Source organism: Mugil cephalus, chromosome 15 (genome assembly GCF_022458985.1).
Source record: "Mugil cephalus isolate CIBA_MC_2020 chromosome 15, CIBA_Mcephalus_1.1, whole genome shotgun sequence".
In the NCBI taxonomy this organism is placed as follows: domain Eukaryota; kingdom Metazoa; phylum Chordata; class Actinopteri; order Mugiliformes; family Mugilidae; genus Mugil; species Mugil cephalus.
Window position 1 is genome coordinate 14,304,764 of NC_061784.1, and position 19,791 is coordinate 14,324,554.

The 19,791-nt window shown below is 41.3% G+C and overlaps 3 protein-coding genes across 3 annotated transcripts; 2 read left to right on the forward strand and 1 right to left on the reverse strand.

The window, feature by feature from the left end:
• Positions 1 to 267: 267 nt before the first annotated feature.
• Positions 268 to 9,953, reverse strand: LOC125020880 (clathrin interactor 1-like). The gene is made up of 12 exons (XM_047606467.1): positions 9,789 to 9,953; positions 5,856 to 5,960; positions 5,615 to 5,711; positions 5,154 to 5,262; positions 4,798 to 4,974; positions 4,168 to 4,336; positions 3,737 to 3,953; positions 3,575 to 3,656; positions 3,405 to 3,482; positions 2,728 to 3,050; positions 2,406 to 2,583; positions 268 to 2,137 (listed from the first exon to the last, which is right to left on the reverse strand). The coding sequence occupies exons 1-12, from the start codon at positions 9,827 to 9,829 to the stop codon at positions 1,737 to 1,739; spliced, it is 1,977 nt and encodes a 658-aa protein (XP_047462423.1). The 5' UTR covers positions 9,830 to 9,953; the 3' UTR covers positions 268 to 1,736.
• Positions 9,954 to 11,088: 1,135 nt separating this feature from the next.
• Positions 11,089 to 13,657, forward strand: LOC125021346 (vicilin-like seed storage protein At2g18540). Its single transcript, XM_047607372.1, has 3 exons — positions 11,089 to 11,414; positions 12,428 to 13,267; positions 13,381 to 13,657. The coding sequence occupies exons 1-3, from the start codon at positions 11,388 to 11,390 to the stop codon at positions 13,519 to 13,521; spliced, it is 1,008 nt and encodes a 335-aa protein (XP_047463328.1). The 5' UTR covers positions 11,089 to 11,387; the 3' UTR covers positions 13,522 to 13,657.
• Positions 13,658 to 14,043: 386 nt separating this feature from the next.
• LOC125021398 (pinopsin-like) lies at positions 14,044 to 19,270 on the forward strand. The gene is made up of 5 exons (XM_047607459.1): positions 14,044 to 15,150; positions 15,882 to 16,050; positions 16,958 to 17,129; positions 17,224 to 17,457; positions 18,622 to 19,270. The coding sequence occupies exons 1-5, from the start codon at positions 14,652 to 14,654 to the stop codon at positions 18,823 to 18,825; spliced, it is 1,278 nt and encodes a 425-aa protein (XP_047463415.1). The 5' UTR covers positions 14,044 to 14,651; the 3' UTR covers positions 18,826 to 19,270.
• The last annotated feature ends 521 nt before the right edge of the window (positions 19,271 to 19,791 follow it).

A 19,791-nucleotide genomic window follows, 5' to 3' on the forward strand; every position in this document is an offset into this window, starting at 1 on the left:
TTTCTTTCCTCTTTTATTCAAATTTCAATTAAAATTTGCTACACAGAAAAAAAGCAGAATGGGTCCCATCTCCATAACATTACCAAACACTAAACATTTTATTTTTAAAATACCAATAAGGATAATTTCTGTCTTAAACTTCCCATGTACTGACATGAATCTAACGCAGAGAGAGAGGATGTTTGTTACAATAAAAATGGATTCAGTTTTATTTCCAAAAATTGTATAATTAAATGTAATGAAACTATAAGAAAGACATACTGAGCATTTAATGTTATAATTTAATTTAATGTCGAATGAAGTACAGAAAATATAGAGTACAATCAAATCAAATGATCTGTACTCGGAAATAAAACAAAACAACAAAACTAAAATCCTGATTCAAGTCAACTAAATTACGTTAGCAGTAGCTCTCCCGTATGAACGTAACCTTACGAGTAAACTAATAAAATATTTAACTAAACTATGGAATTATCCTTCTGAGAGTAACAAAATAAAGATTTGGTCATTTGTCGTGCAGTGCCCCAGAAAATGACAAGAGGCTCTGCTTAGCTGTGTTTGCACATCAAACAGAGAAAACTATACATAAAGTCACGCATTCACTCACGCATTTCTCACACCAACTTCACTCAAATCCACCCAAAACCCTCTGAACTGGTCTCAGCTAGCCATAGCACTCGTGTGCGAAATGATTCAGCTAATGAAATGCATCCACGGGGAGGTTATTTTCTAAAACATGGTACATGCGGTGCAGGTATGCAAGTCTTGTACCTAATCGCTGCCAAGTGAGCTACAGGGTGAAAAATGTTTGCTGGCAAAAATACATATTATTAACGAGACACTGCTAGGTTGTGCTAAAAATTCTGCTTTGTCGCTGCTGTAAACATGTACCTAATTTACCAGAGTGTGTTTGCAAGAGTTAGGCCTGGGTGGGTGGGTCAGCAGTCAGAAAACATCAATGAACAAACAGTTCTCTGGATAATACACTGACTGACCCTTTAATCAGACTGGCAAAGGCATCTAACACGTAGAGTAGTGAGCATGTATAACTTTTAGGTGCATTTATTCACATTGCCTTTTACACATGGACAAAATAATGTACTGTCCATCTGTTGTGAACTACTGCAAGCCTGATACAATGCAGAGAAGCCAAACTCAGAAGAAAAAGAAAATCAGTAGTCCACTCTTATATGGCTCAGGAATAAGAAGACAAGCCAGTGTTGTCTCAACACGTATGCTCATTCTGCCCTCTAGTGGAGGACTATAGTATGGAGAAAGTAATAGTCACTGGCAATGGTGGAATGGCTATTTTATTTGAGACCACTATACTGTTGAATTATCTGTAGTGATTGTATAATGAAGGGCAATATACTGTAGTTCATATATAAAACATGTAAAGATGAGGGATTTTCCCCATATGGAAGTAATGACTAGAGGCTGTGTGTTGACACCCTCCCTGCCCCTCAGGTGTCCTCAGTGTGGTACACTTTCACACATACAACTACCGTTGGAGAAGGGGCATCAGTGAGCACGTTCGCCCACCTCCGAGATCCTGTCATTAGATTACGAAGGTGAACGATCACCGGTGCTACCTCACCAACGAGAGCAGATGCAGAGAGAGAAACATGCAAGGTTGTCTTCAAGTACACCAGTTCTTCTGTGGGTCATACTCCCATAATATCAGACATGCACTCGCGCTCTCTAGCACACAAACGCACACAGACATCGTCAAACCTTCATTTCCCAAAGTTGCCAAAGTTAGCGAAGGCATCTTGTTTGGGTGGGACCGCGGTTGGGGTGATGGAGTGCGCTAGGCCCATCCCTACTCCTGGAACGCCCATGCCAGCCATACCGCCCATCATCACTGGAGCAGCCATGCCCATATTCATGCTCATGTTCATTCCCATCATGCCTTGGTTCACAGGAACTCCACCCTGTAAACCCGTGGTCATTGAAGGCGGCATACCCGCTGCCAGCGAAGAAGTCATGCCGGTTGCCATTGATGCTGGCATGCCCATCGTCATGGCATTGCCTGCCATCATGGGATTGGCCGGGGGTCTTATCGGTGTTACATGGGGCGGAGAGCTGAGGGTCAGTCCTCCAAAATTCTGGGCCAACAGATTGACGGGAGGCACTCCTGTACAGACACATATGAACCACGACTAAATGGACTTTGTTTTTACCACTTGAAATGTTTGTTTTAGAAAATTACACTGACTAGTCAAACCATTTATGGTGACAAAATGATTCTGAAGCATGACAGCAACCATAAACAAAACCACTGTAATGTGAGACTACACTTGGTAGATCCTAAAATGGTGAATTCGTTTTGTGTATTAACTAAAACGTTGAACCACATTAATCACATCAACACAGAACGAGTCTTCCAGGAAGGAGTATGGTACCTTGCTGCTGGATAATATTGTTGAGAGTGGGCGGTGTCTTAGTGGGGTTGAGACCCGCGGAGAGGAAGTCCAGGCTGATGTTGACAGAGGGGTCAGACCAGGTCGACCCTAGTGACCCCTGACCTCCGACCTTCTGCTGCTGCCCTATGGGCTGCTGAGATGCCATGCCTCCCAGACTCTGAAACAAATCACGATTATTACAAAGTATAGCGTAATATCACTGCACTAAAAAAATAAAAGCAACGTATTGCAGAAAAAAACATGCTTTTAAGAAGCATGTCATTCTTTTAAACTACCGTCCTGTGAAGCATACAATACTTACCTGCTGGGAGCGAGAAAGGGTCATGGTGGGCATAGCAGCAGGTGCTCCTGGGGTCACCCCTCCAAGAGAGAAAGTCATGCTCTGAGACGCACTGAGCGTTGTATGAGGATTGTTTAGTTGATGGTTAACTCCGCCCATCAGGTCAAAGAGCTCCGCGGAAGGTGGGACCGTGGCGGCATTAGAAGCTGAGGCTGTGGGCGACTGGACGCTGCCAAACAGGTCTGTGACCGGCTGGGAAGGAGCAGAACTGGACGAAGCGGGAGGATTAGCTGAGAAGGCGTTCCAGTCCCCGAATTCTCCATTACCGCTGGGTGACGCAGCAGCTGGCCAAGAGACAGTAGAGGTTTAGTATAATAGGGTTTTAGTGGCGATTGCAACATTTTGACGGCAACAACACCATCGCTGTATTTTAAAAAAAAAAAGAAATTCCTCCAACTACAGGTGAGTTTCTGGCTGTTAACAGACACTAGTGATATAATAAACCTAATAAAAAAACCTTAACTCGCCACCAGTCAGTGGATGGTCTTCACGAAAAAAAAGTCAACAAGCCCAAAGCTTTTGTTTTAGCTTTGATTTTAAATATATCCAAATCATGTTCTGACAGAGTATGTTGTTGAATAAGAAACCAGCACTGAGGTTTACCACAGGAGGAGCTGAGAGAAGGAAGAGGATCTTACCAGTGGAGGTGGGGAGGCTGGCAGAGGCTGCAGGAGAGGAGAAGTCAGCAAAGCCACCAATGAGGTCTGAGCTGCCACCTGAATAGACACAAATGCACAATTATACAAAAAAAAAAAATGTGCAAAATTTCCTGCCTAATAAAAAGTTTAAAAAAGGAGCTTTTAGTTACCCGTTGTCGAGGTCTGATTGGATGAAGGGTCAATCACTAGAAGGTCAGCTAAACCGCCACTGGAAGACTGCCTGACCGACGACTGGAGGGAGGAGAGAGACCCACTGATTAAACCTGTACTCACAAAATGGATAAAATTAGGAAAAGACCGAGCTCAAGTACCTTCTCCTCTGGGCTCCTGTCTCCTGTGTAGTGGGCTGCAGCGCCCAGGTCCAGAGTCTTGTTGCTCGTCCCTCCGCTGCGTTTCCGTGTGGTGGTGGTGGTGGTTTCTGTTGCTTGCGTGATCTGGATGCTCTTCGTGGTGACGGTTTCCTCCTCATCTTTGAACTCCAGGGTGTCCTGCCTGCCGTTTCTTGATGCTCGGTCCTCCTCGTTGTCACTATGGAAACCACACGAAAGGACTCAGGACGTTCTGCTTTGCTATAATTATTGTGATTTCTGTATGTTATTGTCTGGTTATGTAATAGATAATCCAGGACAGAGCAGTTTAAACATTTCGTATGAGAGTGGGTGGCAGATTGGTTTATTTCATTTTTTGATACACTGTGAAAACAAGAGTCATACAGACACAGTAAACACGTAGAAATGTTTACCTGATTCTGTCTGGTGAGTCGTCTCGTTCCTTCTTTCTGAACTTGTTGAGCGTGTCGTCGATGGTGCTGCCTATCTTATCACTGATCTCTCCGAGCTTCTCGCTGAAGGGGAAAGCTCCTTTGCTCTTGTCCCAGTCTTCATCCCATTTACTCCGATCCAACTCATTAGCTGGAAGGAAGACGACGAGAGAGAAGACAATGAGGTTCCAGTTTCACATGAATCGACAATGAACAAAAGAAAAAAGCATATGAAGTATTTGGTAAAGGCAGAACACTTCAGACATGAATGACATACACTATAAAGACTCAATCCAATATCATTAACTTGTCATTAAATTACTTTAATTACTTTTAATTAGTATTGGAAAAAATCACTTTTGAGTCTTTTATAAATTAATGTATTGATTAGATTCTCCAATGTGAAGATGATTGTCTGCATTTAATATCTTTGAAAGGCACCAAACATCTTTGTATGTATTCACCGACTTAAAGAGTTTATCAGTTAATCAATAACTCTGAAATGTTAATGCAGACAACACAGCGTAAGGTCTTTGTATTACTCTCCTTGATATCCTTGGACAAGTTTTAAATCTACTTGAGCTATCAAAGGAAACACTGTGAATTACTTACAGCTCTTAAAGCTCCCGCCTCCTCCGCCCATACTGTCAGATGAGACTCCAATGTATTTATCTTTGTTCTTCTTGGCTTTCTTCCTCTCCTCTCTCAGCCTGTCATCGTCCTGGATGAACTCCACCATCTCCTTCACCTTCTGACGCACATTGATGCCCTGGTCCTTACCATTCTCATCTGGACACAGACGCAAGTGACAGAAATTGCTATTACAATTAACGTGGATGGTATCTTGGTGACACCCTGTCCTTACGTCCAGTTTCAATCACCTTTGTCAAAGCAACTAATTTCACCCATAGAACAGAAAAAAGTTTAAACCAATACAGAGGCTTATCATTTGACATTTAGAGACTCACCGATGAAGTGGTAGTTTTCTAGAGATCGCAGGTCGTAGATGTGTTCTCTGGCACTGGTGACGACTCTTTCAGAGCCGTTCCTGATCAGATAGGCCAGGAGCAGTAATGCCTGGGAGAGGAAGACAGAAATGAAAATATAATAGTCGTCAGCAAATAGTGAAATAACAAGTGAGCTACACGTAGAAGATGCAGTCAGGATTGCTCAGTCATCAATGAATATTTTTAGTGACATTAATTAATTAATTCCTCCTTGAGTCTTGCACAATTTATGGTAATGATGAGGTATTGTTGATTTAACTTTATGTAAATAATAAGACAGTTGCGTAAACACTGAAGCTCATGTGGACGTCTGTCTGCTGACCCAGAAAAGCACAGAGACACTGAAATAATAAATAACCAGACCAGCACAATACAAGAGCCCCTGAAGACCAACCAACAAATCAACCACAGCGCGACCATACCTTGTAGACACGTCTCCAGTTCTTCTTGTTGTCTTTCAACATTCTGGTCCACAGCATGTTCATCACCTCCGGGAACTGCTCATACATAAAGGTGGATCTGGACACACCAAAACATACAATTAAAAGCGCTAAAGAAAATGCACTTGTCCGTCTTAATTGCTTCTAAACACAGGACTTGGAGTGACTAGTAATATTTGTGTGAGTGTGTGTGTGTGTGTGTGTGTGTGTGTGTGATACCTACTTGGCTATCTCTCCCATCAGCTGTCCAGAGGGTCCCCAGGGGTCGTCATTTGTGGCCTCTCTCACCTTGGACTCAATCTCCGAGTAGTTCATTACCACATTGGTGCTGTTGACACAAACGCACGTGTTCTTCATCAATTATACTAATAAAATACAGTATTATCTCCAGTGTTTGTGTGAGGCGATGAGCTTTCCCATCTCGTATTTCTGCCCATTTGTTCTGACCCAACTCGTAATCAACCTTGCTGCAAATGCTATCAATGTATTCACACTCCACTCCACAGAGAACAGCCTGATCCAAAGGCAGACAGTTACAAAGATACACGGACGTATTGACACAGCAAAGCGAGACAAATATCGAATGGCTATTTGGGGAGGCTACCAGGGCGTTATTATCATATCCAACGCACACAATGCACATCCCCATGGAAACGGCAAGAAGGTGTTCCTTTCATCCTGATGTCCTGATGTTCTTTCCCAAATAAGAGACGGACATGCACCTGGTCATCCATGTGGGGATTCGTGCCACCAGGTGTGGGCTGCAGTGGACAGAGGTCACCATGGCTGGTCTATGGGGCTAGAATGGCCCAATCAAAAGAAACTGCAGAGTGTGGTCAGACGCCGTTCTATCAGAACAGGCATTATCTTTTTGAACAATGTTCAGCCACAGTAGGTGTTGTATTGGAACACAGCAGCCTGTGCCGACCATGGCCCCGCTGCTGGTTCGTCCCTTTTGACAGGTTTGGAGATGCTCTGACCCAGTCGCCATCACATTTTGGCCTTTGTCAGAGTCACTCAAATCCCTCCACTTATCCATTTTCTCCTGCCTCCTACACATTAACTTTGAAGACAAAATTGTTCACTTGCCGCCAAATATATCCCACCCACTGACAGGTTCCGTGACAACGACATAATCAGTGTTAGTTATAATGTTATGGCTGATGTGCACGCACCAATTAACTGTGAAAAACAGGGTAATCACAGCATATTCATGCCTGTGTGTTAAACAACAATACATCTGAGTAAATACTGAAAGAAATTATATGTTTTGGGCAGGAGGATCTCAGCTCAATGAATAATGAATGTCCTCTCTAAAAGCCTGCGTGCTGGCCGTGTTCTTCAGAACACAACACACACACACACACAAACGTTTGGGCACACAAACAAAAGATGTTTAGGAGACAAAGAGGAAATGAGACAATGTGTACCTGAAAATGAGGTGAGCGCATATCTCTCTGGGTGCATGAGGAGAAACAGGCAGCCAATATAGACAAACCTCCCCACAAGCAATGTCAGCTTCCTGCCCTCTTTGTTTTTGTGGCTCACCTGCTGATGTGTTTGTGCTTTTATGTGTGTGTGTGTCTTTTTCATCTCCTGATGGGCTTGGCTTCCTCCACAGGCAGCTTGAAACACCACTCTTTCTGTCTCTGCCATAGTTGCTCGTCTTATCCACTGATCTGTATCAGCAGATTTTTCTCACCCCAATCGCTAATGGAAAATAACCACCCTTCTGTACCTTATAGAAGCTGCCTTTGACTGTCTTGTTATCGGTGCATATGAGCTATACTACATACTACATCTCAGTGTGAGTCTTAATCTGCAGGAAAAGAAAGGCTGCCCCTGACAGCTCTATAGAGGCAGATCAATAATAGAGTGTATTCATCATGCCCAGCCAGGCACAACCAACAGCTGATAAGAGCTGTTGTCAGTTACTCCCTATCTATGCTACTTTCTTCATGCTTCATCTTCTTAACTTCTTTCTTCACTTATGTGTCCTTGAGGTTGCTTTCCCATCGACGTGACAAATAAAATATCTACCTATCTACAAGGTAACTGGTCCTCTAAAGAGTGTTTCTTCTCCATGTACACCCAGTTAGTAGTTTATTAGATACACCTAGCTGAAACGAATACAGCCTTGGACAACAAGATTACAATAACAGCTGCCTTCATGAAAAATATTTGGAGCCATTTTGTGTCTGTGGTGCTGTTGAACTGCATTGAAATTACATAGACATGTCTCACCAGGAAGTAAATCAAACGGCCGCATCACTCCAAACCGAATTAAGACCTCAGAACATTTAAGAAGTAGGACTGAGAGTAAAAAATAAATGAGGGATAGCTGCCTACAATTCATCACAGTGATCTACATTTAAAATATATACATCCAGGGCTGTGGAAATCAATCAAGATTTGTGTTGTTCAGGGGCAATAAGGACAATGCAAACACTATACAGCATTCTGGTAATATGTACCAACAGTAGCATTGACCTTGATAACAGGACAAGCTAACAACTCACAGGGAGCTGAAGTTGTAAAATCCTTCCTCAAGTACAACAAAACAATGTAAAGTGATAAAGACAGCTGCGAGATAGAAAAATGAAAAAGAACACGAAATAAGAAGTCGGCAGACGAGTGGGGTTTGTGTTAAAGGGCACACATAACCACCACCTGTTTCCAAATATATGGTCTCTGCATAATAAGGTAACGTGGTTCATCACTTTATCGATTTGTACTACTTCTACAATCACTGGGAGCATTTTAGAGAGTATACATTGTGTATTATTAATCTGAATACGTTATTAGCTCTCTGTTGTGAGGATAATAATATAAGACAAGTGAAAGCACCGATATATATACTCTACGTGACCCCAGACGCACCACTGACATACCATGAGACAGTAATTTGCAGTTTTCATGGGTTTGTATGAGCAGATTCAATATGAGCCAAAATACACACTAAAATGTTCTGATTCAATGACGCTACAAACTACCACCTACGAAACAAAGGGTGAAGTCCATAACCTTCATGAGGCTAAGATTTAGTGCAGGACTGTTACATTATTGCCCATGTATTTTCACCAGTGTATGTAATGAACTGAAGAGCTGATGTGTAGAGGAAGTTCATACAATTCTCTTAACTTCGGATGAGAACTCTCTTGATGACTACTCTGAGATGAATCTTTGCTACTGATTTCAGATTTCACTTGTGTGGTTCTGTATGCCTTCATTGTTTAAGTTACTTAAAAATGTATTTAATCTTTGCTGAGCAAGAAACTAGTCTTTCGGATACAGACATCTACTCATCAAAAGTTATTTCTTGAACAGGATGCATCAAAGCATCTTGCACATTTGCAGGAAGACGCAGGAGAGGAAGCTGCTGTTCTTCCTCCCCTTGCTGAGATACATTACATTACAATGGCTATATAGAGTATGCAGAGCATTGCACATGCATCATCATATTTCAAAGACGCTCATCACAAAGAAGCATATCCAATATTCAAACAACTCCGTGTAGTGGCTTGTGGTGCTGCAGCACTAGGACCACAACCCAGCAGGGTGGTTCTGTTGTTCGGGTCCATGGGCCTTGTTACACCGGTGTAGCAACTGTGAGATGGTTGGTGGCTAATTAGTGGGAAATTCGTTGCTCACATATAATTATTTATCCACTTGTCTTCCCGTTATTAATGCTTAGATTCCCGGTTGCGATTTAATGTTAGAAGATAAATTCATAGCGGAGGTGGCTAGCATCACCAGGGCGGGACCAGGCGTGATTCTGCAGCAGCCACTCAGAAACAGACATAACAACCTGGGCTTAGCAGTGCTAGCGGAATTAGCTAACTGGATAGCATCCCTTCTGCAAAATGAGCAATTAAATTCATAGTTTACAATATAGCATTTCCCCGGTTTGGGTTATGTAAAATAGCATTTAACGGGGATGCCACTGCAAAACATTTTTTTTTTTGTAATTTAAGGTACCAGTTTGAGGATTGGCAGCTAGCCAGCCAGCTAGTCAACGCTAACAGCTGAGGGCTACCGACGTGACGTCACGGCCCGTAACCCCTCCACTGTCGGCGGTGAAAGCTGCTGATGCTGCCCGGTAGAAACCGCCTGCTAACCGCGTAGTTTACAAGGCCCGACGGCTCTCGGTACTCACGCTTTGTCCACTAGCTCTCTGACTTTCCACATATTTAGCATCTCCGCACGGAACTGCGGACTCGCCGCCTCAATACTGCTTCGTCCCCGTGTCTCTGCGTCCCACAAGCCAGAGATGGTATCCGGTTACAGACGACAATCCCCCCCCCACCACCACCCACTAACTCCTCGGTGAGCTCCGGTAGTACATCAGCGGCTGCGGTTAACGGTCCGGCCCCGGTTGCTGTGGAAACGTCGTTCTCCGTCTACGTCACTGGGGCGTCGTGATGCACACTCGCTCGTGTGTTTACGGCAAAGCGTAAATGAAAATGACACAGAACAACAAACAACAGTGTTTATTTTTATTTATTTACTTATTTTACCAGATAATACTTACATTTTATATTTATTTTAATTGTATTGTATCTTTATTTTTACCAGTGATTTTAGAGTCACTGGTTAATCTGCTCTCCATCATTTCATCCCATCCACTACACAGCAGACTGATCCAGCTCCAGAACTTCTTTTATACCTTATACTTTATCAAGCTGTGCAACTGCTGACCTTTTTTTGTGACGACTAAGCAACTGTTACCAAGCAATTTCCCTTTTGGATCATTAAAGTCCATCATGTGGTGATGGGCGTCTGTGTGGGAGACATTGTCATGACTCTGGAGACTTGATGTAAAAATATATTCTATATTTAGCGCAAAGATATCTATTTATATTCATTCAGTCTGCCACATTTAGGCATTTTTAACATTCATAATAACAAGACAGATCACGCATTTAAGGGAATGTGTTTTTTCTTTTTTATTAATGTTCTGTGAATATTTTCCTAAAAAAAAAGAAAAGAAATATAAAACAGATCAAATAAAATTCATAGACAGTTTTGTTTAAACTAGTGACCTCCAATTCTTGCGATGTACATCCCTAAAGTGGAATGTTAGATTTGTTTTCTTCATAAATGTGTTCAGTGGACATAAATTGTTTATTCTATTCTATTTTGTTTATCTTATTATTTTTATTTTATTATTTATCTTTTACATTCTTTATTCTTGTTATTTTTCTGCCTCTATGCGTGCTGTTGCAAACTGCAATTTCACCATTGTGGGACAAACAAAGGTTTTTCTAATTCTAAATTATGCAAGAATCAGTGTGATGTAACACAAACGGGTGCACGAAATATACTTTAATCCACATATTTATTGATAGAATGAAACTTTTAAAAAGGGAACAGGGAACACAAAATAAATCTGACACAAATGGGGGCGTGGCCTAGTGCGACGAAGCTTCGGCGGATTCTTCCGATACTGCAGTTACCTTGATCAACTTTTCAACAATATTAATTTTGGAGGTAAATTAAAATGTGCTTTCTCAACATCTAAAAATTTAATTTGAGGGGTCAGGTATTTATTTGAGGAGGCGTTGCCCCGTTGCCCCCTCTTGCCCCTGCTTGAAGGACCTTGTTTACATAGTAATGGTTGCTAGGATGTGTGATTGGACAATGACCGTTTGGGGGCGGGGCTTTGCGGAAGGTTAGAAAACTCAACACAACTAACGTTAGAAGCACTGTTAGCAATTTGCATCCCGTACGTCTACACAACCTGGGTTCAACCAAAATGAAGAAAAGTCTAGACTCAGAGGAGGTAAGATTTTCTAAGCAGGGTTAGGGTTATTTAAAACTGTATTGTTCTCTTTGGTTTTTCCCCCCTTTTACCTCGTCGTTTAAGTTTTAACAAAAACATTAGCTTTCCAAAGATTAAATTAATTTGAATTAATGTCACCACATTTGTAGCCCGGTGTTCATTTACGTTGCTGTAGTTTACCCAGCAAGAGATGTTGTTAATATTTCACAACTGGCTGTTGAAGATAATTCACTTCACTGTTGAGTGTTTGTATTTAAATGCACTGAAACTAAATGTTAAAACGATTAAACTGGTGTTCAGGCGGACAAACAGCATTTTGCATGTCAAGTTAAGTACTCGACTCTAAACAATAAGCATCTGGTGATTACACTCAATCACATTTCAGCTGTTGTGACAATAGCAGAAAAATAAACCAATGGATGAAATGTTATCTTAAGACGCCCACACAAAGACAAATTCTGCCTAAATTAGCCTGTTAGCATAATAGCATGATTGCTTTTTTTTTTTTTTACCAAACACATTAGTATTTATTCATATTTATTCATACTGTAACAAAAAGTGATGATTTGGGGATGATTTACTGAGCGTGACCTGTTTATTTACAGTTAAATATCAGTAACCATGGCAACATCGATGAACTAGTGGGTTTACAGTGTCCTACCTCCTAGCTAAGTACGGTTTGGTGAAAAAACAACCAAACTTTAGGTATTGGAGTTAAGTGAAACAACAGGATTGAAGTGGTGGAGGTTGAATTTACATGGACATTCACATGAACAATAAAAGACTCCAATAGTACTGCTCTTCAAAGCAAATACTGCATCAAAATAATGTAAGAGTAAGAGAAATACCTGAACATCTTGAGAATTACACAGAATGATAAACGAGTACATTTCCTCAGATGCAGACAGATGTGTTGTCAGGAGTATGTCTGTGTCCTTTCGTTGTGGAACTGGAGTGATTTCGGAGTTAGGATGGGACATTTTTACCTGTTTTATTTATTTCTGTGTTTGCAGCCTGAAGCTGCAGCGTGGCCAAACGACGGCATGCTGCACGGACTGCGACAGGCCCTCCAGGGGTTCAAAAAGAAAAACCAGGAGCTGCTCGCAGAAAATGTTGCTCTGAAGAAGGGTCTCGCCAACACTGAGCCCTGCTGGGAGCGAGAGAAGAAGAAGCTGCTGGATGAGAGGGACAGTTTAGTTTCCACTCTTTCCATGGCCAGAAACGACTTGGGCAGCTTGGCAGAGGAGCTTAAGTCTGTGAGAGCTGAGCACCAGAAATGTGAGACAGAGCGCGACGAGTTGGACAACAGACTGCAGGAAAGGGAGACTGAAGTGCTATCCTTGAGAAAAAGTCTGCATCTCCAGAAGAACGAGACGAAGATTGTCAAAAGACTCTGGAAGGCGGAACGAGACGAGGCCAGCAACGTGATGCTCTCCATTGAAAAGTCGCTCCTTGAGAGCAACGCACAGTGGAAGCAGTGGTGGTTTGTAAGGCAGGAAGAGGTGGCCACTGAGCTTCACACACTGCAGGCGCACTACGAGAAAAAGGTGAGCGACCTCACCAAGGAGAAATTCGACGCGGTCACCGGCGTCTTAACTCAAGCGCTGGCGCTGCTACAAGACAGCATGACCAGATTTGCGAGCATCAAGACAGAGATCCAGCAGAGAGAGGCCGAATGGGAAAACAAAAACAGAACTCTGGAGGATCGCCTCAGGTATGAGCTGCTGGCGAAAGAAAACATCTTCCGGCAAATAGAGGAGCTGCAGAAACAGAGCAAAGAGCACGAGGCCAAGCTCACCGAGGAGTGGATGAACAAGGAGAGAGAGATGAAGGAGGAGATGAGGCTGCTTCAGGTTGGTCTCACCAGCTCATCGTTTGATGTCGATAATGACTTGATAAACAGTAACAGCTTGTGTCAAACTGGCTCTTCTGGGGAGAAAATACTGAAATGTCTCTGTGTTTTCAGGAGCTCGCCTTAAAAACCGACAAAGAAAAGGCAAAAATGAGAGAGCAGGAAAAGAAAGAGAAGAAGGAGACGGAAAAGAGGATGAAGAGGGAGGGAGGGAGGAAAGAGATGAGGGGACTGGCCAGCTTTCTCTTCTCCTAAAACGATCTCACCATTTACCCTCAGCCCCTCTCATTATCATCCTTCCTCTCCCTCAACACACAGACCATCCCCAATCCCCAATCACAACCTAATTAAATTACCCTCACGCCCGCAAACCGCCACCTTCTTACCCTCCCTCCCCTCAATACTGTAAATATTTTAAATAAACAGTAAAATTCAAAATAACTCAGTTTCTGAAGCAGTGTCGTGAGAACCAAACAGCAAAACCTCTTTTCTTGTTTTGATTTTCTTTTAACTAAACATGAGCCGTTTCGTTTACAGCAGGAACTACCACCCCCTACTGACAAAAGTCTGCCACTGCACACAAATTAGAGTCAGATTTGGACTGAAACATGAAACAAAACCAGAACAAGCTAATTTAAATTTTTTATTAAAAAGGGAAAATATATCCTCATATCCTTGGTTTTAGCTGTATTAATCAGAAAGTGGTTCTCTCTGCACCATGAGACGAAGCTGTTCACCAGATCCTTGTACTCTTACGGCTCCTGTTCATCCCTGATAAACCACACTCCTGCTCCAGTAAACACTTCAATTAAGTAAGTTTCATCTTTATTCAATTCACACCCCCTCTCTCATTTACAAATCCAGAGTAATTAATATGCTAATAGTTTTCATTTCACATCAAATGTGTATGTTTCTTATTTGAGCAATCGTATTCAAATATAATCATAATTCATATTCATAATAAAAGTAGATAAAGTAAGAGTAGTTAATAAGGGTTATAACTGCAGTTTGGTGAGAAACCAACCGAAGCGAAATAAATAGAGTCAAGTGGAAAGAAGGGTTGAAGTGGTGGAGGCTGAATTAACTTATGGACATTTATGATTATCATGAATTACACTGATAAATTACACAAACAGAAAAGTCGTGTGATTGGTCGTCGGTTTTGCGCCCTCAGTATCTCGTCCTCTGAGTCAGCCGGAGCTTGTATTATTGAAAAGTTGGCTCCGTTATTTGGGTCTGCAATCTGGTGTTGAATAAAGTATTAGGCCAGGATGAAGACATGCTGTTGACTTCTATCTGCATGATTGTTTTCTGTTTTTATTATGATTTTATTCAAAAATCAGACATTAGATTGATTACGTTCTCCATTTGAAGAATACTTCCAGATGTTAAAGGAAAAACTTTTATTATACATGACGAAGATATATTTTCTGTTAGAACTCATGTTTTGTGGGAGGAAGCTACCCCTCCCTCCCTCCTCATCCTCTTCTCTTCATCATTATCGTGCATTTCTACTGACCCTCCACTTCACTCACGCTGCCATGGTGACGCACCTGCAGCATAGCAACAACCTCAGCACCGGACACTTGCCCGCGTCGGACGCTGCCTCAGGCACACTGAGCCGGGCAGGCCACACCGCGGCGGCCGTCGTCCTCGGGTTCATCCTGGTCCTGGGCTTCCTCGGTAACTTCCTGGTGCTGCTGGTGTTCTCTCGCTGTCCTCTGCTACGGACTCCGGTCAACCTGCTTCTCATCAACATCAGCGTCAGCGACATGCTCGTGTGCCTCTTCGGGACTCCCCTCAGCTTCGCCGCCAGCGTGCGAGGCAGGTGGCTGACCGGATCGTACGGGTGCCAGTGGTACGGTTTCTCTAACGCGCTTTTCGGTGAGGACAAAAAAAAAAAAAAAAACAGATGCAGAGAAAAAAATATATATATGTGTTTGTAAAAAGGAGAAAATAAAGACATTAAAATGACTTAATAAGAAAAGAAATAATAATTTACAACCACATTCAGACATTTTTTAGCCTGCATCTATCCACACTTCATGAAAAAGACCCAAACTCATCAGTGATAGTAAAGAGACCATCAATCTCTTATTGTAACTGCAACTCTACCAGCGTTATCAATGAATCCTGACTAAATACAAAGTAGATTCAATCTCTACGCATTTAAAAATCATTATTTGTAAATGTTTCAACATTTTAGTAAAAAAAACTAAAAACTTAAACATCTTAATATAATCAGCAAACATAAATTTTATGTGTGTTAAATATATTATTAAGCCTAGTACATGGATAGTATTACTGTACTTGAATGATCACCACAATTATTGATATCATTTATCTATATGCAACTTTTTTTCTGGTGCGTCTAGTTGCACCCGGAGAGGAACGGCCAACAAAGATACAAATAAATGAACAAGTAAAGTAAACGTAAGCAGCATTTAATGCTACGGCTGGTTGATACTTATACATAAAAAACAATCTCATTTAATAGTTCAATCTTTGGATAAAATAAAGTAACAGCTTCTTCTGAAATGTTATAATCACTCTGCATTCAGTGCAGTCAATGTTTTATTTGACGTTTCTTTACTCTGTTATGATGTCTTTGTCAGGTATAGTGTCTCTGGTGTCTCTGTCTCTGCTGTCCTTTGAGCGGTACACTGCGCTGCTCTGCAGAAACCACTCAGACTGGTCTCAGTACCGCAGGGCCTGGCTCGCTATAGTGGCCTCCTGGCTCTACTCACTGGCCTGGACCCTGCCTCCACTGCTGGGCTGGAGCAGGTCTGTACTGCTGCAGTATTAACCCATCGCTTTATTCGTTACATTATTCACGCCTTTACTTATTTATTACGTCTGCTTTGAGCTAATAAATATGTATTTATTTGAGAGTGAAAGCTTATGTATTTTAATTTAATATAACAGTCCTGCACTACATCGTATCTTCATGAAGGTTATGATATTCAGAATTAGTTTAAAACAACTGTCTCAACTGTGTTTTCATTTCGGAGGTCGTGGTTTGTTGTATTATTGAATTATATTGTGTTGTATAAACACATGTTTCTATTATTTTGACAATCCCATTTTAGTCAGTGGGTCAAATAACAGAAACTACGGTGGCCCTGAAGGTCAACATGCAACAACATTTCAGAAAAACACAAACACAACAACATTTTAGAAAACACTACAACAATTTAACAAAACACAAAGACATTTCACAAAACACATTTCAGAAAACACAACGACATTTCACAAAAGACAATGACATTTCACAAAACACAGTGACATTAAAGAAATGTCGTTGTGTTTTGACCTTCAGGGCCACTGTAATTAAACAGCTGGTGTATAAACATGGATTAATAAATTCATAAAACTGTCATAATGCTCTCTCAAATATTTAAAACTGGTAAAACTCAATTTTTTTTTATATAATTTCATATAAATGTGCCAAAATCTACTTAACTACTTAACAAACATTTTATTGCTTTCACCAAACTTATTTTTAACATTATAACAGTCATGAAGGGGAATTGAGAGCAATGAGTGTAATTTGCAGAAGTTTGATAAACATGCACCGAGAACTAAGGTGTGAACCGGGAGAAAAGCTTTTTGCTCATAGCTAGAACTTATTGGTACTAAATAAAAAGCTATGAAAGTGAAAACATACCACACATCCTGTGTTGTGGAGCAGCTACGGGTTGGAGGGTCCTGGCACCACCTGCTCCGTCCAGTGGCACCAGCGCACGGCCACAGCTCGCTCCTACATCGGCTGTTTGTTTGTCTTCTGCCTCCTGCTGCCGCTGCTGTCGATGTTCCTCTGCTACGGGAGGATCCTGCTGGCGGTGCGAGAGGTGACGCGACATGTGAGGCCGCAGCTTGACCTCTGACCTCTGTGTGACACCTTCCTGCCGTTCACCGCGCACTCACCGCCGTGTCTCAAACGTTGCGTGTCTCCAGGTCGCCGAGACGGACCGGTCCTCGGCTGAGTGGAGGGAAGGCCGCGTCCTGCTGATGGTCGTCGCCATGGTGACCGGCTACCTGCTGTGCTGGATGCCGTACGGTGTCGTGGCGATGCTGGCCTCTTTTGGGCGGCCAGGTGTGGTGGCGCCTGCTGCCAGTTTAATCCCCTCCTTGCTGGCGAAGATCAGCACCGTCCTCAACCCCATAATTTACCTTCTGCTCAACCACCAGGTGAAAGCAGCCGCTGAAAATACACCTCACCTAGTACAACTTGTGAATACAATGCATTACTGAGCCAATACTGACGCCCAAGAGACAGTATGGCGCTCAGGTGTGTCATTAGCTTTGCCACCCAGTGTTGCCAGATGGCAAAGAAGCTAAAAATTATTATATTTTGAGGAAAATTTGAAGTTGCTCAGGACAATCTGTTACTGTAAAACATTACTTAGACGATATAGTATAGCTTGTAATTTAAATAAACTAACAGCACTGTTTGTGTTGGCTAATAGCCATGTATTGAACGGGTCAAATTATTGTACATTATGGGATTTTTGGAATTACTGATCATACAAAGGGTGATATTATCGCACAAGTACGATAATTATCACACATCTAGCAACGCTGTTACCACTGCCCATCGTCTTCCAGATGTGTTCAGTTGTTGTCCTTTTGCCTAGCAACAACTATGCAACAAAAATGTTATTTTAACCCATATGTGCTCACTTCCTGTTTAGATATGTTTTCATTGGTCCATCATTTTTGATTACACTGCTCATTTTATCTAATTTTTCTCATCTTATTTTATTTATCTTTCTTGTGGTTTTACGAGTGTTTACTTTTATTTGCAATGAAGCTATGGTGACAAAGTAATTTCCCTCGTGAATCATTAGTCTGTCTAAGTCTAAGTCTATATTACAACCATCCATCCACTACTTTTAGCATTTTAATTGAGCTATCTGTCTCTACTGACTAGTTAGTTAGCTATCACTTTACAGTGCTATCCTTTTATATAGCCAACAGCATAACCATTTAATTTATTCAATTGTTTTAGCTAATCTTAAAAATCGTGTTTTGCACTCTCTCTCTCTGTTGACCAGTTATAGTTTTAAACCAATACATTTTTTATACCTCTAACTACTTTGCTATTTTGCATTTGCTAAATATGTCTACAGAAACAACGAACCGAAATACGAAACAAGACACGAAACTATCAGATAACGGTGCACTGACAAGTTACAGGTCAATTAACTAAAGAAGAAAAACTTACTACCTGAACGTATTTCCTGTAAAAATGGAAATTAAAACAGTAAAAACACGCATTAAAACGTTATCTGGTAAAATTGGTGTTTTTATCGCAGTTATTATGCTGCTAATGCTCCACGTCTTCTCTTTCAGTTCTCCAGATGTTTCCTGCACATGATCAGGTGTAGCTCAGAGGCCCCGCCCACCCGTGTCCTCTCTACAGTGGCCAGTAGTGAGGGGGCGTGGCGTCACGCTCCCAACCCGGAAAGGACGTCCACGCCGCCACCAGAGGATCCAAGCCACACAGCTCATGAAATGTTCACACCCACAGAGCCTGCGACTCAACGGGATGTTTAAACCTTTAAAGAGCACCCACTGAACTTCTAAATTCTAAATGTAAACCCTAGAGTGTTGTTGCAAGTCATGAGGAGACTTTGTTTTCTTGAAGAAAATTAAGATTAATGAATTTACCATATAAATTACTACTACAACTAGTAATTTAGTGTTCATGCAGACACAATTTAAAATGTGTGCTGGTGCTGTAGTGACCAGATATGCTTCCTTATCCCTTAAAGAGTTAAAGAACATGAGACATTTTAAAGCACTAAAGTAAAACAAGAAGTATGAAAAATATGTTTAATGTACTACAGTCATTAAGGACAAAAATGTCCACTTCCAAAAAACTGCTATAAAAACTTAACAGATTAATATTTTTGTCTACATAGGTCTCTTAAATCACTTCAGCTCGTTGTAAAACTACCAAGAATGCAATTTTAACCCTTTAAATTCAACTTTGATTAATTAAAGCAGCTGAGTACATGAATCATTTTTCCATAAAACTATTGTTGGGAGGCTGGGGCATTTTTTATTTTTTTTTTATTTTTCCAAATCAGATATTATCTTGGATATGACCAAGATTATCTAAAATATTGACTTGATTGCATTATTAGTTTTTGTGTAACATCAGATTTAAAATTTACGACCGTGTTAGAAGAAGAAATGTCCCATTGACTCCCATTATAACCACATTCTCTCAGCCATGACGCAATAAAATCATTCATTCTGCAATATTAGAGTTTCATTTTGGAGGTTAATTGTTAAACGTATTTCTTTTTAGTGTACAACACTAAAATCAGTCATTTCCCCATTACAGGACCAATGCATAAAATGTCTGTTATTTCATTAGTTATTGAGCTTCGCAGTATATTTTAAGGTGTGTGTGTGTGTATACACACAGGCAGATATGCAGTCATTCAAGAAAATTAAAACATATATTGATTCAAATGATTCACGCAGAAAGAAATATTAATAAGTTAGGGTTTT

Coding starts and splice junctions, on each gene's coding strand:
- LOC125020880 (XM_047606467.1), bottom strand. CDS start 9,829: ATGCTAAATATGTGGAAAGTCAGAGAGCTAGTGGACAAAGC. Junction 3,051..3,404: donor CAGCCTCCCCACCTCCACTG/GTAAGATCCTCT, acceptor TCTCTTGGCCAG/CTGCTGCGTCACCCAGCGGT. Junction 2,138..2,405: donor CAATATTATCCAGCAGCAAG/GTACCATACTCC, acceptor GTGTCTGTACAG/GAGTGCCTCCCGTCAATCTG.
- LOC125021346 (XM_047607372.1), top strand. CDS start 11,388: ATGAAGAAAAGTCTAGACTCAGAGGAG. Junction 11,415..12,427: donor AAAGTCTAGACTCAGAGGAG/GTAAGATTTTCT, acceptor CTGTGTTTGCAG/CCTGAAGCTGCAGCGTGGCC. Junction 13,268..13,380: donor AGGAGATGAGGCTGCTTCAG/GTTGGTCTCACC, acceptor CTGTGTTTTCAG/GAGCTCGCCTTAAAAACCGA.
- LOC125021398 (XM_047607459.1), top strand. CDS start 14,652: ATGTTAAAGGAAAAACTTTTATTATACATGACGAAGATATATTTTCTG. Junction 16,051..16,957: donor CCACTGCTGGGCTGGAGCAG/GTCTGTACTGCT, acceptor GTTGTGGAGCAG/CTACGGGTTGGAGGGTCCTG. Junction 17,130..17,223: donor TGCGAGAGGTGACGCGACAT/GTGAGGCCGCAG, acceptor GCGTGTCTCCAG/GTCGCCGAGACGGACCGGTC.